The sequence below is a fragment of the Salmo trutta genome, chromosome 1 (assembly GCF_901001165.1).
Source record: "Salmo trutta chromosome 1, fSalTru1.1, whole genome shotgun sequence".
Taxonomy (NCBI): domain Eukaryota; kingdom Metazoa; phylum Chordata; class Actinopteri; order Salmoniformes; family Salmonidae; genus Salmo; species Salmo trutta.
Genome location: NC_042957.1, coordinates 62,086,950 through 62,107,644, shown reverse-complemented (window position 1 = coordinate 62,107,644; position 20,695 = coordinate 62,086,950). Strand labels below are relative to the sequence as shown.

The 20,695-nt window shown below is 43.0% G+C and overlaps 1 protein-coding gene across 5 annotated transcripts; it reads right to left on the bottom strand.

Moving 5' to 3' along the window:
• Positions 1-3,502: 3,502 nt before the first annotated feature.
• On the bottom strand, positions 3,503-19,553 carry LOC115204471 (CD97 antigen-like). 5 transcript variants are annotated; one of them, XM_029770083.1, is made up of 5 exons: positions 19,085-19,540; positions 12,205-12,282; positions 10,331-10,513; positions 9,694-9,874; positions 3,503-3,834 (listed from the first exon to the last, which is right to left on the bottom strand). In XM_029770083.1, the coding sequence occupies exons 1-4, from the start codon at positions 19,113-19,115 to the stop codon at positions 9,717-9,719; spliced, it is 450 nt and encodes a 149-aa protein (XP_029625943.1). In that variant the 5' UTR covers positions 19,116-19,540; the 3' UTR covers positions 3,503-3,834; positions 9,694-9,716. The 5 variants fall into 5 exon arrangements, 4 of the variants coding, with proteins under 4 accessions (XP_029625943.1, XP_029625961.1, XP_029625952.1 ...); XM_029770101.1 differs by lacking the exon at positions 9,694-9,874 and having other exon boundaries at positions 19,085-19,553; XM_029770092.1 differs by lacking the exon at positions 3,503-3,834 and having other exon boundaries at positions 9,253-9,874; positions 10,337-10,513; positions 19,085-19,548.
• Positions 19,554-20,695: the final 1,142 nt, after the last annotated feature.

Genomic DNA, 20,695 nt, shown 5'->3' with positions numbered 1-20,695 from the left:
AGGATGCAAATTTCTGTTTGAAAAAGCTAGCCTTTGCTTTCCTAACTGCATGTGTATATAGGTTCCTAACTTCCCTGAAAAGTTGCATATCACAGGGGCTATTCGATGCTAATGCAGTACACCACAGGATGTTTTTGCGCTGGTCAAGGGCAGCCAAGTTTGGAGTGAATCAAGGGCTATATCTGTTCTTATTTTTTTTTTAAATGGAATGGGGCACGCTTATTTAAGATGGTGAGGAAAGCACTTTTAAAGAATAACCAGGCATCCTCTACTGACAGAATGAGGAAGGTGCACAAAGTATTTTTTAACAATTATTTCTTTAACATATTTTTCTCTGAGCAATTTTATTTTTATAAAACAATATAATTTTCAATTTGTTTTTAGCATACATTATAGCTCAGTATTTGTATTATTTATTTTATGCAGTCTGTTTTACTCATCTTTATCAAGGGTTCCTATAATTTTGGAGGTGACTGTTTATAAGCAATTATAATAAATCAAGGAACTTCAAGGCGAACATTTCTAATTTCCTGTTTTCATACCGTGTTACTCTGACTTGCAAACCCATTGAGGCTCAGCTGAAATTGCCTTTGTCAGTTTGCATCTTCTGAGATGAGACAATCTGATGGACTCTATCCACACCCATTCAGAGTCTGACGTCTGTACTAAAAAAAAACAGTTCTGAACCAATCAGAAACCTTTTCAAAACAATTCCACATCAGATTCAGGTAGACTACACATACTGCAGTTGCCTTAATCTAAAAAGGAGACAGAAAAACATTTCTTAGATATACAGTATCTTCAACCACATTTAACAAAATAAAATCAACCTACTCAGATACAAAATATTTAAATATTTTATTCAATTAAAATATCGCATGGCAAATAAAGTCTAAAAACAGAGAAGTTACAGTACAGTGATAAAAGCATGCCATTTCCCAGTAAAAAAGTCATACAAATGATCTATACAAAGAAAATATTGACAATGATTTACATTTTAATTTGTCCTTATTTGACAGGATGCACACCTTACTAGAAACAATGTAACAGTCATGATCATGATTCTTGTACATTTTTTGGTTGATCCCTTTTAAAATTGAGATACAATTATAAAACTATATACACAAAATATACATTTCAATCTGACATGATTTCAATCTGACTCTCACAACTCGACCTTTGGTGTTTATTTTTTTAATAAAACCATGGTGGCTATTTTTTATAATTTGTTGCTTTCATCTGTTATGTATTTTAAGACCAGAGAAAGTACCTGGATAATGCATAATGTAATAATCCATGATGTCCTGACCAGTAGAGGGTGTAGTTGGGTCAGGACGTGGCAGAAGAGTCTGTGTGTTTGTGTTGTTTCATTCATTTTGGCCGTGTGACTTCCAATCAGGCACAGCTGTAGAGGGTTGTGGCTGATTGGGAGTCACACATAAGTGGCCTACTTTGCCTTTTGGGGTTGTGGGGGAATTGTTGTGTGCACTGCTGCGTTTTGTTTGAGCATGCAACGCTGTTGCTGTTGTGAGTATGGTTTGTTGTTTTGTTTGTTTCAAGTGGATGCTCTACTCCTTTTTTTGAACATTAAAAAATATGAGTATCCATACTTCTGCTGCGCCTTGGTCCTATTTCACTGAAGACAACTGTGACAGAATTCCCCACCAACACACGACCAAGCAGCTGAAGAAGGCTGGCGAGGTAAGGGAGACCGAGAGGCACCCCCAAGAATTTTTTAGGGGGGGCACAAGGGGAGTGTTGCGGGGCAAGAATGGAGCCCCAGGCCAGCTCCCCGCACTAGCATGGAGGTGCGTGGTCACAATCGGGTACGCCCAGAACCAGCACCACGCACCAGGCTTCAAGTGCGTGAACCCAGCCTCGCCAGTCAACAGTCGTCAGTGCGGCCCGCCAGTCAACAGTCGTCAGTGCGGCCCGCCAGTCAACAGTCGTCAGAGCTGCCCGCCAGTCAACCATTACCAGAGCTGCCCGCCAGTCAACCGTCGTCAGAGCTGCCCGCCAGTCAACCATTACCAGAGCTGCCCGCCAGTCAACCATTACCAGAGCTGCCCGCCAGTCAACCATTACCAGAGCTGCCCGCCAGTCAACAGTCGTCAGAGCTGCCCGCCAGTCAACAGTCGTCAGAGCTGCCCGCCAGTCAACAGTCGCCAGAGCTGCCCGCCAGTCAACAGTCGCCAGAGCTGCCCGCCAGTCAACAGTCGCCAGAGCTGCCCGCCAGTCAACAGTCGCCAGAGCTGCCCGCCAGTCAACAGTCGCCAGAGCTGCCCGCCAGTCAACAGTCGCCAGAGCTGCCCGCCAGTCAACAGTCGCCAGAGCTGCCCGCCAGTCAACAGTCGCCAGAGCTGCCCGCCAGTCAACAGTCGCCAGAGCGGCCCGCCAGTCAACAGTCGCCAGAGCGGCCCGCCAGTCAACAGTCGCCAGAGCGGCCCGCCAGTCAACAGTCGCCAGAGCGGCCCGACTGCGCTGAACCGCCGGAGCGGCCCGACTGCGCTGAACCGCCGGAGCGGCCCGACTGCGCTGAACCGCCGGAGCGGCCAGACTGCCCTGAACCGCCGGAGCGGCCAGACTGCCCTGAACCGCCGGAGCGGCCAGACTGCCCAGACTGTCCGGAGCTGCCAGACTGCCCAGACTGTCCCGAGCTGCCAGACTGCCCAGACTGTCCCGAGCTGCCAGACTGCCCAGACTGTCCCGAGCTGCCAGACTGCCCCGAGTTGCCAGACTGCCCCGAGTTGCCAGAGTGGCCCGACTGCCGGGAAAGGCCAGAACCGGAGCCACCTCCTGATATAGGTGGGTTGGGGAGGGGGGGTGTAGCACAGTGCCGTCGTTGACGGCAGCCACCCTCCCTTTAGTAGAGGGGAATTTTTGTTTTGTTGTTTGGGGTTGTTTTTGTTTTTGTGTTTTGTTTTAAAGGTGCTTCTGGGGTTAGCACCTTTAAGGGGGGGGGTACTGTCACGTCCTGACCAGTAGAGGGTGTAGTTGGGTCAGGACGTGGCAGAAGAGTCTGTGTGTTTGTGTTTCATTCATTTTGGCCGTGTGACTTCCAATCACAGGGTTGTGGCTGATTGGGAGTCACACATAAGTGGCCTACTTTGCCTTTTGGGGTTGTGGGGAATTGTTGTGTGCACTGCTGCGTTTTGTTTGAGCCTGCCACGCTGTTGTGAGTATTGTTTGTTTCAAGTGGATGCTCTACTCCTTTTTTTTTAACATTAAAAAATATGAGTATCCATACTTCCGCTGCGCCTTGGTCCTATTTCACTGAAGACAACTGTGACACATGATGAGTTGTCCCTGGTTAAACCATGCAGGACTAGTCCACTCTTCTACACTAGGAGGGGGTTTCTCATCAGTATTATATAATCCAAAGAATAACAAGGTTGGAAAAAGACATGAAACTGTCAATAGGAAAATCAGTGTAAAACAATAAATAACTTTGTTATCGTTACTCTTTGGAGTTTTAGCTTAAAATAATATCCAGGCCAGCCCAACGAGAAAGTACTGTAATATTTACAGAATCTTAAAAAAATGTGCACAATACTGCTTAAAGCGAAATATAGTTGTCACAAAAAAACGGACATCAACCATCCCATCAATCTATCCTGGTCCTTTTGTGCTCTTTTGGCAAGACAGCACAAACAGATCTCGGACCAGGCAAGCATTAACTTATGCCTGTCATTAAACCAAGGTGGTTATGCTTTTATAAAACTCCCAGGTGTTGCTAGGAGGTCACGAGGTCAGGCATCCAGGGGTCATGTCCAGCAACCAGCTTCCAGCCCCCTAGATCTGAGACTCTCCCGTGTTCTGGGCGCTCTTGGATGTCTGGGCAAAGAGAGAGGGCAAAGACAGACAACAACAATCAGTTGCTTTTTGATCAGACTCCGTCATCACAGTCCTTCATTATTAATGCGCAAGTGGCTCTGCTGTCTCTCTTTCACCCGCCAGACAAAATGCTTCACTTAACACCTTCCTCACCTACCTCATTATCTTTAGGGAGCTTCAGCGCTGGCCTGAATCACACGTTTGCTTATTTTATGGAAACCATCAAAAATGACAGTTCTTTTCCTCCTTTGTTGTGCTTTGAAAGGTTTTTAAAATTGCCTTTGAGCAATCTCACTTGAAGGAAATGACTAGACTGATCACACCTCTGCTCCGGCCTGAACATGATGTCCCAAACCATGGTCAGTAATGATTAACGATTAAATTAATGGACTGATTTATTAAAGATGTCTCTGGATGGGGAAAGAAGTGAGAATTTTACAATGCGCTGTAAAAGAAATGTTCCAAATTGTCCGTTAACCTGATAAGAGTGTGCCCTCAGAAATTGAAATTGAAGTACTCTGAAGTTTGGATGAATGCACATTTAACTTCTATATATTCTAATATGCTTATATTCTTTGTATAATACAGTAAATGTAATATTTTATGCAGAACTTTAACTTGCAGATCAGCCTTAATAATATTACAGATTCTGGGTTCTATCATGCACATTTTTGTCTAATTTCTAATCCCCCTATTATTATTATTATTATTATTATTATATATATTTTTTCAGCACTATCAATCCTCCCCTGATTGGAGAAAACTAACGGCCAACAATACTTATTCTACTGCTACTCACTGCTATCTTCGCTCACATATACAGTACACTCTAATCTTAATTCCAACCCTCCGATGTCCACAGACTAATCTTTCCTAGTACACGACCATTTTACTATTTCCTTTTGCAATACATCCTTCTATTTTACTGTGATGTCTTACGAGCGTCTTGAACCTCTCTATTTGTACCATTTCTATCAAGATTACCCTAAAGATAACTACTTTACCGAAGAGTGTAATCATATTTCCCATCGATTGATCAAGGTTTTTCAGATCTCCTAACAGTACTGTTTGTAGGTCCATCTGAACAGAGATATGACTTACAGTGCCTTGCGAAAGTATTCACCACCCTGGCATTGTTCCTATTTTGTTGCCTTACAACCTGGAATTAAAATGGATTTGTTGGGGGTTTGTATCATTTGATTTACACAACATGCCTACCACTTTGAAGAGGCAAAATATTTTTTATTGTGAAACAAACAAGAAATAAGACAAAAAAAACGATGAAAAACATCCCCACAGCATGATGCTGCCACCACCATGCTTCACTGTGGGGATGGTGTTCTCGGGGTGATGAGAGGTGTTGGGTTTGCACCAGACATAGCGTTTTCCTTGATGGCCAAAAAGCTCAATTTTAGTCTCATCTGACCAGAGTACCTTCTTCCATATGTTTGGGGAGTCTCCCACATGCCTTTTGGCGAACACCAAACATGTTGGCTTATTTTCTTCTTAAGCGATGCCTTTTTTTGGCCACTCTTCCATAAAGCCCAGCTCTGTGGAGTGTATGGCTTAAAGTGATCCTATGGACAGACACTCCAATCTCTGCTGTGGAGCTTGGCAGGTTATCTTTGGTCTCTTTGTTGCCTCTCTGATTAATGCCCTCCTTGCCTGGTTTGTGAGTTTTGGTGAGCGGCCCTCTCTTGGCAGGTTTGTTGTGGTGGCATATTCTTTCAATTTTTTAATAATGGATTTAATGGTGCTCTGTGGGATGTTCAAAGTTTCTGATATTTTTTATAACCCAACCCTGATCTGTACTTCTCCACAAATGTGTCCGTGACCTGTTTGGAAAGCTCCTTGGTCTTCATGTTGCCGCCTGCTTGGTGGTGGTTGTGTTGTTGTAGACTCTGGGGCCTTTTAGAACAGGTGTATATATACTGAGATCATGTGACAGATCATGTGACACTTAGATTGCACACAGGTGGACTTTATTTAACTAATTATGTGACTTCTGAAGGTAATTGGTTGCACCAGATCTTATTTAGGGGCTTCATAGCAAAGGGGGTGAATACATATACACGCACCACTTTTCCATTTTTTATTTTTGGACTATTTGTGTATGTCCATTACATGAAATCCAAATAAAAATCAATATAAATTGCAGGTTGTAATGCAACAAAATATGAAAAACGCCAAGGGGGATGAATACTTTTGCAAGGCACTGTAACAACCACTCCTGGACCTGACTCCAAAACCGAGCCACTGAAGGACAGTACCAAAAGAGATCATCTGTTTATTGTGTTTCCTCATGACAGAGTCTGCACAGGGCTGACTGTTCATTGTGCCATATATTGTGGAGTATGTTTGTGGCGAGAATTTTATATAGTAGTTTACATTGAAAAGATCGGATTGATGCGTCCATTTTTTGTTTTGTATGTCAGTTCATAAACCTGATTCAATGGTATTGGGACATGAAAAACCTGTTCCCAACTATCTTCAATTTTATAATGCATAGTTGTCAAACCTCTCAACCCTATATTGAAACTGGTACATTTTATGATTTATACCTGTCATTTTAAGCCATGCATGGTTTTTCATTGGAGGCAGACAAACCAATTAATTTGTTTCTGTTTTGAGTAATTGCCTCTTCCATTTTTGTGGCAGAGCTGCAATGAGTTGGTTATACTTATGCATTTATCTCCATACACATTTGTTCATTTCTTTTGTGACATCATTTTACTGTCCTTATTTACATTGTCATTCATACACATGATACCTTCCTTCTACATTTCTTCCCCTAAAAATCAGTACATTGGAGTTTAGACATTATTTGCTGTAATATTTGTTCTGCCTCTTCTGGAGTATGAAATTTGAATTTTGACCAGCTCTGTATGGCTTCATTTTAAAATAATAATAATTTAAACAGGGTTACGTTATCAATCCACTGGAAATGTTTTATTTTAATCAGTATAAAAGCAAAAAGCTCACTTTTGAAATTGGATGTGCCTCGTAGTGTCCATCTGGAAAAGCAGTTTGGATTTAGATATCATTTTGGTATAGAGGCTTTAAGTGAGAGGTTTAATGCCTTAATATCCAAACTCATGTTCGTTTAATGGTATGCCATTCAAAATAAATGTTTTTTTCTCGCATGACTTGAAAAAGGATTCTCCTGAAGTCGGTAGAGCCATTAGTAAATATATAAACTGAGATATCAATAGAGAATGAATCAGGGTAACTTTCCTGTAGATGAACAGGTGTTTCCCTCTCTATGATTTAAGGATCCTATCTATTTTGTTTTCTATCGAAGTTAATAGTTCCAAGGTCGTTAAACTTTTCTGGTATATGTACACCAAGCACATAAACTTCACCATCCACCCATTTAATCGGGAGGCCACATGGCAATTTAAAGTTGATATCTTTTAGAGACCCAATCCATAATATAATACACTTATCATAGTTGGGTTTCACCCAGAGAAACTGGAGAAATTATCCAGGTCCTCAATAAGGCCCTTGAAGGTTGAAGATTGAGGACTCAAGAAAAAACATGAATCATCGGCGTACATTGATACTTTATTCTCTAATCCATAAATGTTTTGCCCCTTAAAGCTGCAATATGTAACTTTTTGGGCGACGAAATTCACATAACCTCTTGACGGTCGCCTAGGATAGGGGGCGCTACAGCGATTTTTGAAAAAGATTCGTGCCCATTTTAAACGGCCTCCTACTCAAACTCAGAAGCTAGGATATGCATATAATTAATACTTGTGGATAGAAAACACCCTAAAGTTTCTAAAACTGTTTGAATAGTGTCTGTGAGTATAACAGAACTCATATGGCAGTCAAAACCCTGAGACAGATCGTAACAGGATGTGGAATTCTGAATTGCGGACTCAACTTCATCTGTCAAACTCAGTGCCTCCGTTCACAACCCTGTCTTCTCTGTCAAACTCAGGCCCTCCATCCATACCACGATATTCTCCGTCAAGGTCAAGTCCCCCATCCACACCCAGGTAGTCTTCTTCAAGCACAGGTCCATCACTGATGACACTGTGCTTTCCATACAGATGCACACAGAGACAAGTGCATTGTTGCAACAAAAATGAACAGGTGACCCGTTATAGTCATGCTTGATATAACTGATACCTCTTCCCCAGTGTTGATACATGTAAAATGTAACAACCCAACCTCACATATAAGTACTTCCCTGTATTAGTACATTGGATAGAATATCCAGTGTTGGATATCTGAGATGTGATGGTGGCCACTAGTGAGAGGTCCTGCCCGAAAACTCACAGATTCAACATTCTGGCCAAGGGCACTGTGTGCGAATGGACAGTCTGCCCACCGTACTGCCCTTTGGCCCCGTGTGAGTTTGGGTATGGATTCTAAAAATGCCCCCCCTCCTACACTACCTTCCCTTGGTTGTGGATATTGTGCCTTTTGGGAATGGTTGTTGTTATATAACCCTCCCGTTGTCCTCGTATTATGCCTACCACACTGTGTCCCCCCGGGTCACCCTGTCCCGTCTTGGCTAAAGGCCCAGTGGGCACAAGTGTGACAGTATGCGTGTGAACATCCTTTGCAGATGTACTTCTTACACCTGCAGCACGCCGCGTGTGTCTTGGCGTCCTTCTTGGGAGGGCAGAGCTGACACCTCTTCCTCTTACTTGCCTGTAGCGGGGCGGCGGGGGTGTCAGCGGCGGCCGGGCTGGCGGCGTGCTCCCGGGCTTGCGGACGATCCGCGGCAGTAGCACTCTGTAGGACTTTGACAAGTGCGGACGCCGCGTCGGTGCGGGGAGACGCTGCCTTCTTTGGATCAACGGCTTCACAAGTGTCTTTCCCTGCTGCTCCAGGAACACCCTCCTCTTGTTCTGCTTCTGAGGCATCCAGTCGGGCTTGATCTCTCACCATATGACAAAGGCGTTGTGTAGGAGGACACGTCGAGGATGTTGTGGAAGATGACCAGGGGCCAGTCATCCGTCTGCAGCTGTAGGTCCCGACCAACTTGTCTAGGTTGTCCACGCCGCCCTTGTTGCAGTTGTAGTCTAGGACGAGGGCGGGCTTTCGGTCGCGGCAATCGCTAACTGATGTCTTGAGATGTTGCTTCAATATATCCACATAATTTTCCTACTGCATAATGCCATCTATTTTGTTCTGTACAGTATAGTCACTATAGCGAATAAGTGTATGGATTCCAAAATTGCAGCAGTGCTGTGTTCTCTGGCCAGGAATGCAATGTATAGAAATGTTATAAGGTAACTAAAAAAGAGAGTATTTTACCTATACATTTTTCAGGTGAGTTAGCTCTGAAGGTGTCACGAGAATTTTCAATCCCAATGATAATAACTAACAATCAATAAGCTTTGACCAATCCCCAAGGTTTGTAAGACTCTGGGTTTAATAATAATTAGGCAAAGACTGAGCTAATGCAAAAGGCCCGTAAAGTTTATTCACGAGAACGTTCTAAAGTCAAAATACAAAGAACATATCATTTTATAACTCACTCCCTCCCTGCTTACGCACATACAGTACCTACACACAAACAGTAGATAGCGTACACACATACATACACACGAACAGTAGGTGGGATGTATCCTTCCGCATAGTTCTCACAACTGTTTATCACTACCAAGCTGGCAGTTCCATTCCCCCGAGATTAGAGGGACCTTGATGGAACTCCCTTTCCTGCTGTAAGTTTCTCAGAGTTCTAGCCAGGTCAGGTCATACACAGTTTAATTGTTCTCGGTATTTTCTTAGTCACACACACATTTCTACTTGTCTTGACCAAACCTTATTAGACTGAAGTTTATCATATATAGTTACATGTCATAATTATGTTTCAGGGTGGAATTGTTTAGTCATTACCTTTAAACATATAAATTCTCTAATCAGAAGGTCATCTGCTGTGATGATGATCTGAACCCAAGAGCACATTGACAGTAGAAGCTTCCTTCAGTGTTGATGCATGCTGCATTCTCACCACAGATTTGTGGTGTTTCAGGGTCATCGTTATAGTCATCACTAGGAGGATTACACTCATTCTCATCTGGGGTCAAAAACAGAGGCATTGAGAAAGTGTGAAGAGAGGTAGAATGGTTGGGGAATGGGAATGGTCATTCAAAATATAAGAGAGATATACAGTTGAAGTCGGAAGCTTACATACACCTTAGCGAAATACATTTAAACTCAGTTTGTCACAATTCCTGACATTTAATCCAATTAAAAAATCCCAGTTTTAGGTCAGTTAGGATCACCACTTTATTTTAAGAATGTGAAATTTCAGAATAATAGCAGAGAGAATGATTTATATCAGCTTTTATTTCTTACATCACATTCTCAGTGGGTCAGAAGTTTACATTTACGTTTATATTTTGTTCAGTACAGTATAGTAACTATAGCAAATAAGTGTACGGATTCCAAAATTGCAGCAGTGCTGTGTTCTCTGGCCAGGACTGCAATGTATAGAAATGCTATAAGGTAACTAAAAAAGAGAGTTGTTTACCTTTACATTTTTCAGGTGACTCAGCTGTGAAGGTCATCTGCTGTGATGATGATCTGAACCCAAGAGCACATTGACAGTAGAAGCTTCCTTCAGTGTTGATGCATGCTGCATTCTCACCACAGATTTGTGGTGTTTCAGGGTCATCATTATACTCATCACTAGGAGGATTACACTCATTCTCATCTGGGGTCAAAAACAGGCATTGAGAAAGTGTGAAGAGAGGTAGAATGGTTGGGGAATGGGAATGGTCATTCAAAATATAAGAGAGATATACAGTTGAAGTCGGAAGTTTACATACACCTTAGCGAAATACATTTAAACTCAGTTTTTCACAATTCCTGACATTTTATCCAATAAAAAATTCCCTGTCTTAGGTCAGTGAGGATCACCAATTAATTTTAAGAATGTCAGAATAATAGTAGAGAGAATGTCAGAAGTTTACAAACACTCAATTAGTATTTGGTAGCGTTGCCTTTAAAATTGTTTAACTTGGGTCAAACGTTTCAGGTAGCCTTCCACAAGCTTCCCACAATAAGTTGGGTGAATTTTGGCCCATTCCTCCTGACAGAGCTGGTGTAACTGAGTCAGGTTTGTAGGCCTCCTTGCTCGCACACGCTTTTTCAATTCTGTCCACACATTTTCTATGGATTGAGGTCAGGGCTTTGTGATGGCCACTCCAATACATTGACTTTGTTGTCGTTAAGCCATTTTGACACAACTTTGGAAGTATGCTTGGGGTCATTGTCGAATTAGAAGACCCATTTGCAACCAAGCTTTAACTTCCTGACTGATGTCTTGAGATGTTGCTTCAATATATCCACATAACTTTCGTACCAAATGATGCCATCTATTTTGTGAAGTGCACCAGTCCCTCCTGCAGCAAAGCACCCCCACAGCATGATGCCCCCACTACCGTTCTTCACGGTTGGGATGGTAATCTTCGGCTTGCAAGCCTCCCCCTTTTTCCTCCAAACATAACGATGGTCATTATAGCCAAACAGTTCTATTTTTGTTTCATCAGACCAGAGGACATTTCTCCAAAAAGTACGATGTTTGTCCCCATGTAAAGTTGCAAACGGTAGTCTGGCTTTTTTATGGCAGTTTTGGAGCAGTGGTTTCTTCCTTACTGAGCGGCCTTTCAGGTTATGCCGATAAAGGACTTGTTTTTTACTGTGGATATCGATACTTTTGTACCTGTTTCCTCCAGCATCTTCACAAGGTCCTTTGCTGCTGTTCTGGGATTGATTTGCACTTTTCGCACCAAAGTACGTTCATCTCTAGGAGACAGAACGCGTCTCCTTCCTGAGCGGTATGATGGCTGCGTGGTCCCATGGTGTTTATACTTGCGTACTATTGTTTGTACAGATGAACATGGTACCTTCAGACGTTTGGAAATTGCTCCCAAGGATGAACCAGACTTGTGGAGGTCTACAATTTGTTTTCTGAGGTCTTGGCTTATTTCTTTTGATTTTCCCATGATGTCAAGCAAAGAGGTACTGAGTTTGAAGGTAAGTCTTGAAATACATCCACAGGTACACCTCCAATTGACTCAAATTATGTCAATTAGCCTATCAGAAGCTTCTAAATCCATGACATCGTTTTCTGGAATTTTCCAAGCTGTTTAAAGGCACAGTCAACTTAGTGTATGTAAACTTCTGACCCACTGGAATTGTGTCTGTAAACAATTGTTGGAAAAATGACTTGTGTAATGCACAAAGTAGATGTCCTAACCGACTTGCCAAAACAATAGTTTGTTAACAAGAAATGTATGGAGTGGTTGAAAAACGAGTTTTAATGACTCCAACCTAAGTGTATGTGAACTTCCGACTTCAACTGTATATAGAAGATATAATACAAGACATACATGTACATACCAATGCAATCTTTCCCCTTTCTAGAGAATCCTGGGAGACAGCCTGATACATGTACCATCAGCGGGGCAAGGTGAAGAGCTGCAGAGTAAGAAACAGGCAGATTCTCTAATAAGTTCTCCCATTATCGTATGGTCACTGCTATCCTGGATACTTGGAACATCCCTACCCTAAAGCCTAACCCTAACCTTAACCTTAACCTTAACCCTCACCTTACCCTAACCTTCACCCTTACCTTTTTACATTTCAAATTCAATATGGTAGGGACGTCCCAAGGATACTGGATAGCACAGAACATTAATGGTATTGGGGGAGTGCCCTGAACATGTGTAATATTGACAAGTACATGACAAAACTACTTTTGTAGAACCAACCTTTGACTATGATTGTAAGGTTGTAACATTAATCAGTTGGAGAGGTTTCAGGCACAGAAACGTGCAGCAATAGTTTTTAAAGGTTTAAATATTTCTCTCTCTCTGTTCAAAAAGGTATACCCCCTATCTGGATTTCAGCAGATTGTTCCTACGGCATCTGTGCTCACAGGATATGCCCATAATAACTCCTGAATTGCACACGGCTGTCCGGAGGTGACCATTTCCTCTTTACCAGGAAGCCATCACCTGGCATGGGACTGTGTGATAATGACTGTAAACCTCCTCAGTCTGTATGATAGTGAATGGGTAGTCAGTCCATTGTGTTAATGAGTGGAGAGAAGAGGCAGCAGTAGTGTGGAATGTTGTGGTCACAGAGAGTCTTCTAAAACGATGTGTAGGCACTGTTTAAGCTCCACATTTCTGGTGCTTTCTGTTTTATTCTAACTAGTAAGAAATATTAAGAAAAAACATTTTTAAATAGTGGAACTTTTCATTGAGGAACCATCTGTCAAACATTGTTCTCTGATACAGTAGCTTTATTCTCTCCCTTCACAACCCTCCATGTCACGTGGAATGACGCTGGAGAGACGAAGCAGGTACGGGGAGTAAACATTTAATGAATAACGGACATATAACGAGACAGGAACAGCGTCAGAAACAAATACAAAGACAAAAACAATCAATGCAGCAGCGGGGAACAGAGCTGGGGAACTGACAAATATAGGGGAGGAAATAACAGGTGATAAATGAGTCCAAGTGAGTCCAATAACGCTGATGCGAGTGACGAGGGAAGGCAGGTGTGCATGATTGATGGCAGGAGCGTGTGATGCAGGGTAATCTGGCGCCCTCAAGCGCCAGGGGAAGGGAAGAGCGGGAGCAGAAGTGACAGTAGCCCTCCCTCTTGGAACGCCACCCGGCTTCCCACCTGGGCGAACCGGCCGAGGCATGGGCGCTGGGCAAGCCAGTTGGGGCGTAAAACCCTATGAACCGGCAGGAGCGTGAAAGCCTAGAGACCCGGCCGAAGCATGAGAGCCTGACGATCCAGCTGAGGCATGACGCCTGTCGATCCCGCTGAAGAGAAGCCCGATGATCCAGTAGAGTGTGATGTGGGGTGGGAAGCCGCCAAACCAGGAAAACCTCTCGAGCCAGCCAGGTCGTGAAAGCCCGACAGGCTGGCTTAGGCACCATGTTTTCCCTCCACAGATAACTGTTTTGCCAGAGTGTGACAGTTGACATCATGGCTTGTCATTATTCTACCCTTAGGTGCCTCTCAAGGCTTATAATCTATTTCCCCTTGCATAGCTTTCAAGATGGCGCTGATAGAGATGTTCGCCCTGTTCATGGCTCCTTTTTATGTTATTTCTCACCTTATTAGCTCAGAACGTCCTTTGCATTATTATATACAGCCAGAAAAAACTTTTGAATATTAGAGCGGCTGTAACTCACAACTCAGCATTTTTGCCAGATATACAACTTTCCTGAATTTGATCCTTTGTTCTTACCCCCAAGGCAATTCCACTTATCCCAGTGACTGCTCCAAGATGGCGCCGGTGGAGGTGTTAATTCCACCCACTGCTTCTGAGTATATTACTCGCTAATGTTCAGTTCCTGGACAATAAAGTAGACAAGTTCAGGGCGAGGATCTCCTTCCATACTGTCCCCATCCATACAGCCAACTGAACATCACGCAGACAGGAATAAAGAACTCCCCGGGAAAAAGAAAGGCAGAGGTGTATGATTAACTACTCATGGTATGATTGTGGTAATGTACAGGAACTCAAGTCCTTTTGTTCACCCAACCTAGAATTCCTGACAATCAAATGCAGTCTGCATTACCTCCAGAGAGAATTCTCTATGGTCATCATCACAGCCGTGAATATTCTCCCTCAAGCTGATACCATGATGGCTCTCAAGGAACTACACTGGACTTTGTGCAGACTGGAAACCGCATATCCTGAGGCTGCATTTATTGTAGCTGGGGACTTTAATAAAGCAAATCTGAGGAAAACACTACCGAAGTTTTATCAACACATCGTCTGCGTCACGCGAGCTTCAAAAACTCTCGACCAATGCTACTCTCCCTTCCGGGATGGCTGCAAGGCCCTCCCCCGCCCAAATCAGATCACGCCTCCAGCCTGCTCCTCCCTTCCTATAGGCAGAAACTAAAACAGTAAGTAGCCGTGGAAAGGACTATTCAATGCTGGTCTGACCAATCGGAATCCATGCTTCAAGATTGTTTTGATCACACGGACTAAGATATGTTCTGGGTTGCTTCTGAGAATAACATTGACGTATACACTGACACGGTGACTGAGTTCATCAGGAAGTGCATAGGGGATGTTGTTCCCACTGGGACTATTAAAACTGTGGATAGATGGCAGCATTCTTGCAAAACCACCGCATTTGACCACGGCAAGGTGACTGGGAATATGGCTGAGTACAAACAGTCCAGTTATGCCCTCCGTAAGGTATTCAAACAGGCAAAACGTCAGTACAGAAACAAAGTGAAGTCGCAATTGAACAGCTCAGACACGACACCTATGTGGCAGGGACTCCAGACAATCACGGATTATAAAGGGAAAACCAGCCACCGGACACCGACGTCTTGCTACCTGACAAGCTAAACACCTTTCCCACTTCAAGGGAAACACAGCGCCGTGGACTGTAAGCTCTCGCTCTCTGTGGCCTACGCGAGTAAGACATTTAAGCATGCTAACCCTCGCAAGGCTGCCGGCCCAGACGGCATTCCTAGCCGCATCCTCAGAGCATGCACAGACCAGCTGGCTGGAGTGTTTACGGACATATTCAACCTCTCCCTATCCCAGTCTGTTGTCCCCACTTGCTTCAAGATGTCCACAATTGTTCCTGTACCCAAGAAAGCGAAGGTAACTGAACTAAGTGACTATAGCCACGTAGCACTCACTTCTGTCATCATGAAGTGCTTTGAGAGGCTAGTTAAGGATCATACCTTACCCGACACCCTAGACCCACTGCAATTCGCATACCGCCTCAATAGCTCCACGGATGATACAATCGCCATCACACTGCACACTGCCCTATCCCATCTGGACAATGACTTATGTAAGAATGCTGTTCATTGACTACAGCGAAACCTTCAACACCATAGTACCCTCCAAGCTCATCATTAAGCTCGGGGCCCTGGGTCTGAACCCCACCCTGTGCAACTGGGTCCTGGACATCCTGATGGGCCGCCCCCAAGTGGAGAATGTAGGCAACAACACCTCCAGTACGCTGATCCTAAACACAGGGGCACGACAAGGGTGTGTGATCAGCCCCCTTGTGTACTCACTGTTCACCCATGACTGCGTGGCCACGTTCATTTGCAGACGACAAAACAGTGGTAGGCCTGATTACCAACATTGACAAGACAGCCTACAGGGAAAGGGGTGAGGGCCCTGGGGGAGTGGTGCCAGGAAAATAACCTGTCCATCAACTTCAACAAAACAAAGGAGCTGATTGTGAACAGCAGAGGGAGCACGCCCCCATCCAGATTGACGGGACCTCAGTGGTGAAGGTGAAAAGCTTCAAGGTCCTTGGCACACACATCACTGACAATCTGAAATGGTCCACCCACACAGACAGTGTGGTGACAAAACGCGCAACAGCGCCTCTTCAACCTCAGGAGGCTGAAGAAATTTGGCTTGGCCCATAAGACCCTCACAAACTTTTACAGATACACCATTGAGAGCATCCTGTCGGGCTGTATCACCGCTTGTTACGGCAACTGCACCGTCCGTAAAGACAGGGCTCTCCAGAGGGTAGTGTGGTCTGCCCAATGTATTACCCGGGGCATACTGCCTGCCTTCCAGGACATCTACAGTACCCGGTGTCACAGGAAGGAGAGGAAGACCATCATGGACCTCAGCCACCCGAGCCACGGCCTGTTCACCCCGTATCCATCCCGAAGGCGAGGTAAGTACAGGTGCATCAAAGCTGGAACCGAGAGACTTAAACAGCTTCTATCTTAAGGCCATCAGACTGTTAAATAGTCACCACTAGCTGGCCACCGCCCAATACCCTGTCCTGAACTTTAATCACTGTCACTAGACGGCTACCACCCGGTTACTCTACCATGCAACTTAGAGGCTGCTGCCCTATGTACATATTCATGGAACACTGGTCACTTTAATAATGGAACACTGGTCACTTTACATACTGTTTTATATACATATACTCCGTACTCCAACATTGCTCGTCCTAATATTTCTATATTTCTTAATTCCATTATTTTACTTTTTAGATTTGTGTGAATTGTTGTGTATTGTGAGATATTACTGCAAGCATTTCGCTACACCCCCAATAACATCTGCAAAAAATATGTACGCGAACAAAAACATTTTATTTTATTTGATATTTCTAAATTCTAAAGAATTTGACAGAAAAGGTTTCAGCCATTGAGACAATTAACTAACCAAATGCACCTAAAGAGGGATAGTCACCTAACCTCAATTAGCCACCCCTTGCAAGGTGTTATCAAAGATTTCCTGTCTTCTTCACTGCAGCGAGAAATCACACTGAATGTTATAACCTTGCTGTGATGTCATGGCAACAAGGATTTTTTTTTTCTCTCAGAAAGTGCATGTGTGTTTTGTGTTTGTGAGTGTGTGTGTGCATGCACATGTGTGAGTTTCAAAGACAATATGGGTGAGGGGGAGTGGGTGTGAGTGTTATCAGACTGTGGGGTACTTCAGGGGAGATCACAGAGTATAAATACCACTGTTAAAGGCTGAGGAATAGAGGTTCTCTTTAGAGAGAGGGACCCAGAGTCTAGGATGAAGAATAGGGAGAGTGTCTCTCTCTCTGGCTGTCTCTCTGTCTACTGCTAATTCCTCTGAATGTGTTCCTTCAGGCTTTTAGTCCTCAGATTCCCATAAGTCATTCAGTGTTATGACAACGGTCTGTCCTTTAGGTTCCATTCAGTTCTGATGAGTGTCATTGTTTCCATATTAAGAGCTGTGTCCCTATTGCTCTGTCTTGCTCAATGAACCAGTAAAAAGTACTTGCTGATTTTCCACTTACTGGAAATAAGTTATAAACGCTAATGCCGTAAAAGGGATTCCACAAGGAAGCAAGACAGATCTATTAGCCACATGTAAAATAGTTGCAATAAACTGAACAACTTAACAATTTCAACAGGCTATTAACAGGATTTTAAATGGATTCCAACCTTGGCACACACAATGTCACGTTGTCGTCTCAAATATCTCAAAGGGACTTGCTGTGCTCTCGCCCCTACCTTATGTCTTAGAGATGTTCTCAAATGTTATGATTAAACCACTATATCATTAAACCTGCAATTACTGAGAAGAACGAAATACATTTCTGCTGTCATCTGACTCCTTTCAATACAAAGGATTAAAATAACTCACAGTGGTGTAAAGTAGTTAAGTAAAAATACTTTAAAGTACTACTTAAGTAGATTTTTGGTGTATCTGTACTTCACTATTTATATTTTTGACAACTTTTACTTTTAATTCACTACATTCCTAAAGAAAATAATGTACTTTTTACTCCACACATTTTCCTTGACACCCAAAAGAACTCGTTGCATTTTGAATGCTTAGCAGGACAGGAAAATGGTCCAATTTACACACTCATCACGAGAACACCCCTGGTCATCCCTACTGCCTGACGGACTCACTAAGCACAAATGCTTTGTTTGTACATGATGTCTGAGTGTTGGAGTGTGTCCCTGGCTAACCATACATTTTTAAAACAAGAAAATTGTGCTGTCTGGTTTGCATAATATAAGGAATATGAAAGGATATATACTTTTATTGTTGATACTTAAGTATATTTTTCAATTACATTTACTTTTGATACATAAGTACATTTAAAACCAAATACTTGTAGACTTTTACTCAAGTAGTATTTTACAGCGTAATTTTACTTGAGAAATATTCTATTTAGGTACCTTTAGTTTTCCTTAAGTATGACAATTGGGTACTTTTTCCACCACTGATAACTCAACCATTCCGCTTTACTTAATAACATGTTTCAGTTGTTCCTAAATGTAGTTTCAGTTTATGTCAGAAATGATGTCTAATGCAATCTGAGAGTAGCCTGGTCCCAGATCTGTTTGTGTCTGGCATGTGACCATGACCATGGGGGTTGGCAAGACAGTAAGAACAGATCTTGGAGCAGGCTAAGCTGAGAGGTGTTCAACCCTGTAGTGACCTCCTGTGGGACCCTGATCATAATGACCTGCCAATGAATTTGCACATTAGCATTTCAGGCAAATCCTAATTTAAGTCAAATGATCACTTAGTTATGCTTTGATATCAATGGGAGACTAAGTGAAAATTCAATTCAAGTTAGGATTTGCCTCTTCAAGTTCAACATCCACGTCTTTTACTTTACTTTACTCTTCATCTAACCATCCCCGATCAAACATAAACACTCTCTGATTTAGTGCTTTCTCTCCCAAACACACAACCTTCTCCATGGCAACATGACTTCTGTGTAAACAGTTTACAAAAATGACTCACCCAGAATCAGGAGATGCACTCTGCCTGTCATGGTGAAGAAGAATCTCACTATCTCTTCTATGAGAATCACAACGCACAAGATTAGACCAGGGCTGAAACTCTATTCAAAAGTGTGATAAAGATCCGTCTTCTCTTCTTCTCAGGAGTTTCTCCAAACTTCTCAGGGTTGTTTTACTGAAGATAAATGGCACCCGTATCCATCAACTCAGTCAAGCTTCTGTCTAGTAGACTGAGTTCTGCTGACATCACCAAATGAGAGATACAATGACCAAATGAGAGATACAATGACAAGTAGTCACTGTGCTCTCATCACTTGCCTAGAACTCTCTGTCTCTGACTCGCTCTCCTTCTCTTCCACCCTGTGTGGTGGTCTGGGCTGTGTCTGGCTCACTGACATACTAAGAGGTTTCTGGGCAGAGTTTCAGTTGAGCCGCTGCTGTTGAGTCACACCCCTGAGACAGTGAGGGAGGGCAATGCGGTTGGAGGACGAGGAGGGGGGTTTAGCAACGGCTGCTGTTTAATTATTATTTTTTTGATCTCTGCTCTTTAGGGTTACATGACAACAACACGACCTAAACTGGCCTCTCTCTCTTTCTCTCTTTCTCTCTCTCTTTCTCCAATTTAAGGGGCTTTATTGGCAAGGGAAACATTTGTTTACATTGCCAAAGCAAGTGGCTCTGTTTTTTTGTTAATTCTTTCCAATGTGTCAAGTAATTATATTTTTGTTGTCTCATGATTTGGTTGGGTCTAATTGTGTTGCTGTCCTGGGGCTCTGTGGGGTCTGTTTGTGTTTGTGAACAGAGCCCCAGGACCAGTTTGCTTAGGGGACTCTTCTCCAGGTTCATCTCTCTGTAGGTGATGGCTTTGTTATGGAAGGTTTGGGAATTGCTTCCTTTTAGGTGGTCCGCTCTCTCTCTCTCTCTCCCCAAAGGAATAGAGACATTTCAAATGTCATATTATGGACATATACTGTGTTGTAATGATGTGCAAATAGTTTCCTCCCCCTCTCTATGTCTTTCTTTCTATCTACAACCTTGTTTTCCACTTCACTCTATCAAACTGTATGGCCTAAATTTAATCAGACATTAAGGAGTCTGGGTTGTGAGACTGTTCATTGTTATACAGAACACTGCTTGGACACACTCCCATAGGCTGTGGTTGTCTATTAATGGTCGTGATGACAAATATATGGTTGTCTCCTTTTCGTCTTTGAGGAGATAGCGTCTGTTCATACTGATAACAATGTAGTGTAATATACAAAACTCCCAGTGGAATCCACTAACAATGGACATTAAAAACAAGTCATTTTCTTTCTGGGAACTGTGCGTAAAAAAATATTTTAAAATGTTGTTTTTGAAAAAGTATAGGACAGCAGTATTTAGCTTTTGAATGACAGAAAACTGAATAGTCATCCACCCAAGCCACAGGATAACCACAGGTTTAGAACGTGTGGTTTATTTGGTCCACACAGAAAATGCACATTCAACATTTTACTCAAAGGAACAATATCATCATCGTTGCTTTTGTGTCACAATCATAATCAATTTCTTTAGGATTTTAACTTTTAATGCCACTATTCTATTTCTTAAACATTCGTTGTCATACTGTAAC

Bases quoted from the DNA above. Each gene is read 5' to 3' on its own strand.
- LOC115204471 (XM_029770083.1), bottom strand. From the start codon at position 19,115: ATGACAGGCAGAGTGCATCTCCTGATTCTGG. The intron at 12,283-19,084 runs GTGAGTCATTTT...CTTACTCTGCAG, and splicing joins AGTGCATCTCCTGATTCTGG to CTCTTCACCTTGCCCCGCTG. The intron at 9,875-10,330 runs GTAAACAACTCT...TTTTGACCCCAG, and splicing joins GTCACCTGAAAAATGTAAAG to ATGAGAATGAGTGTAATCCT.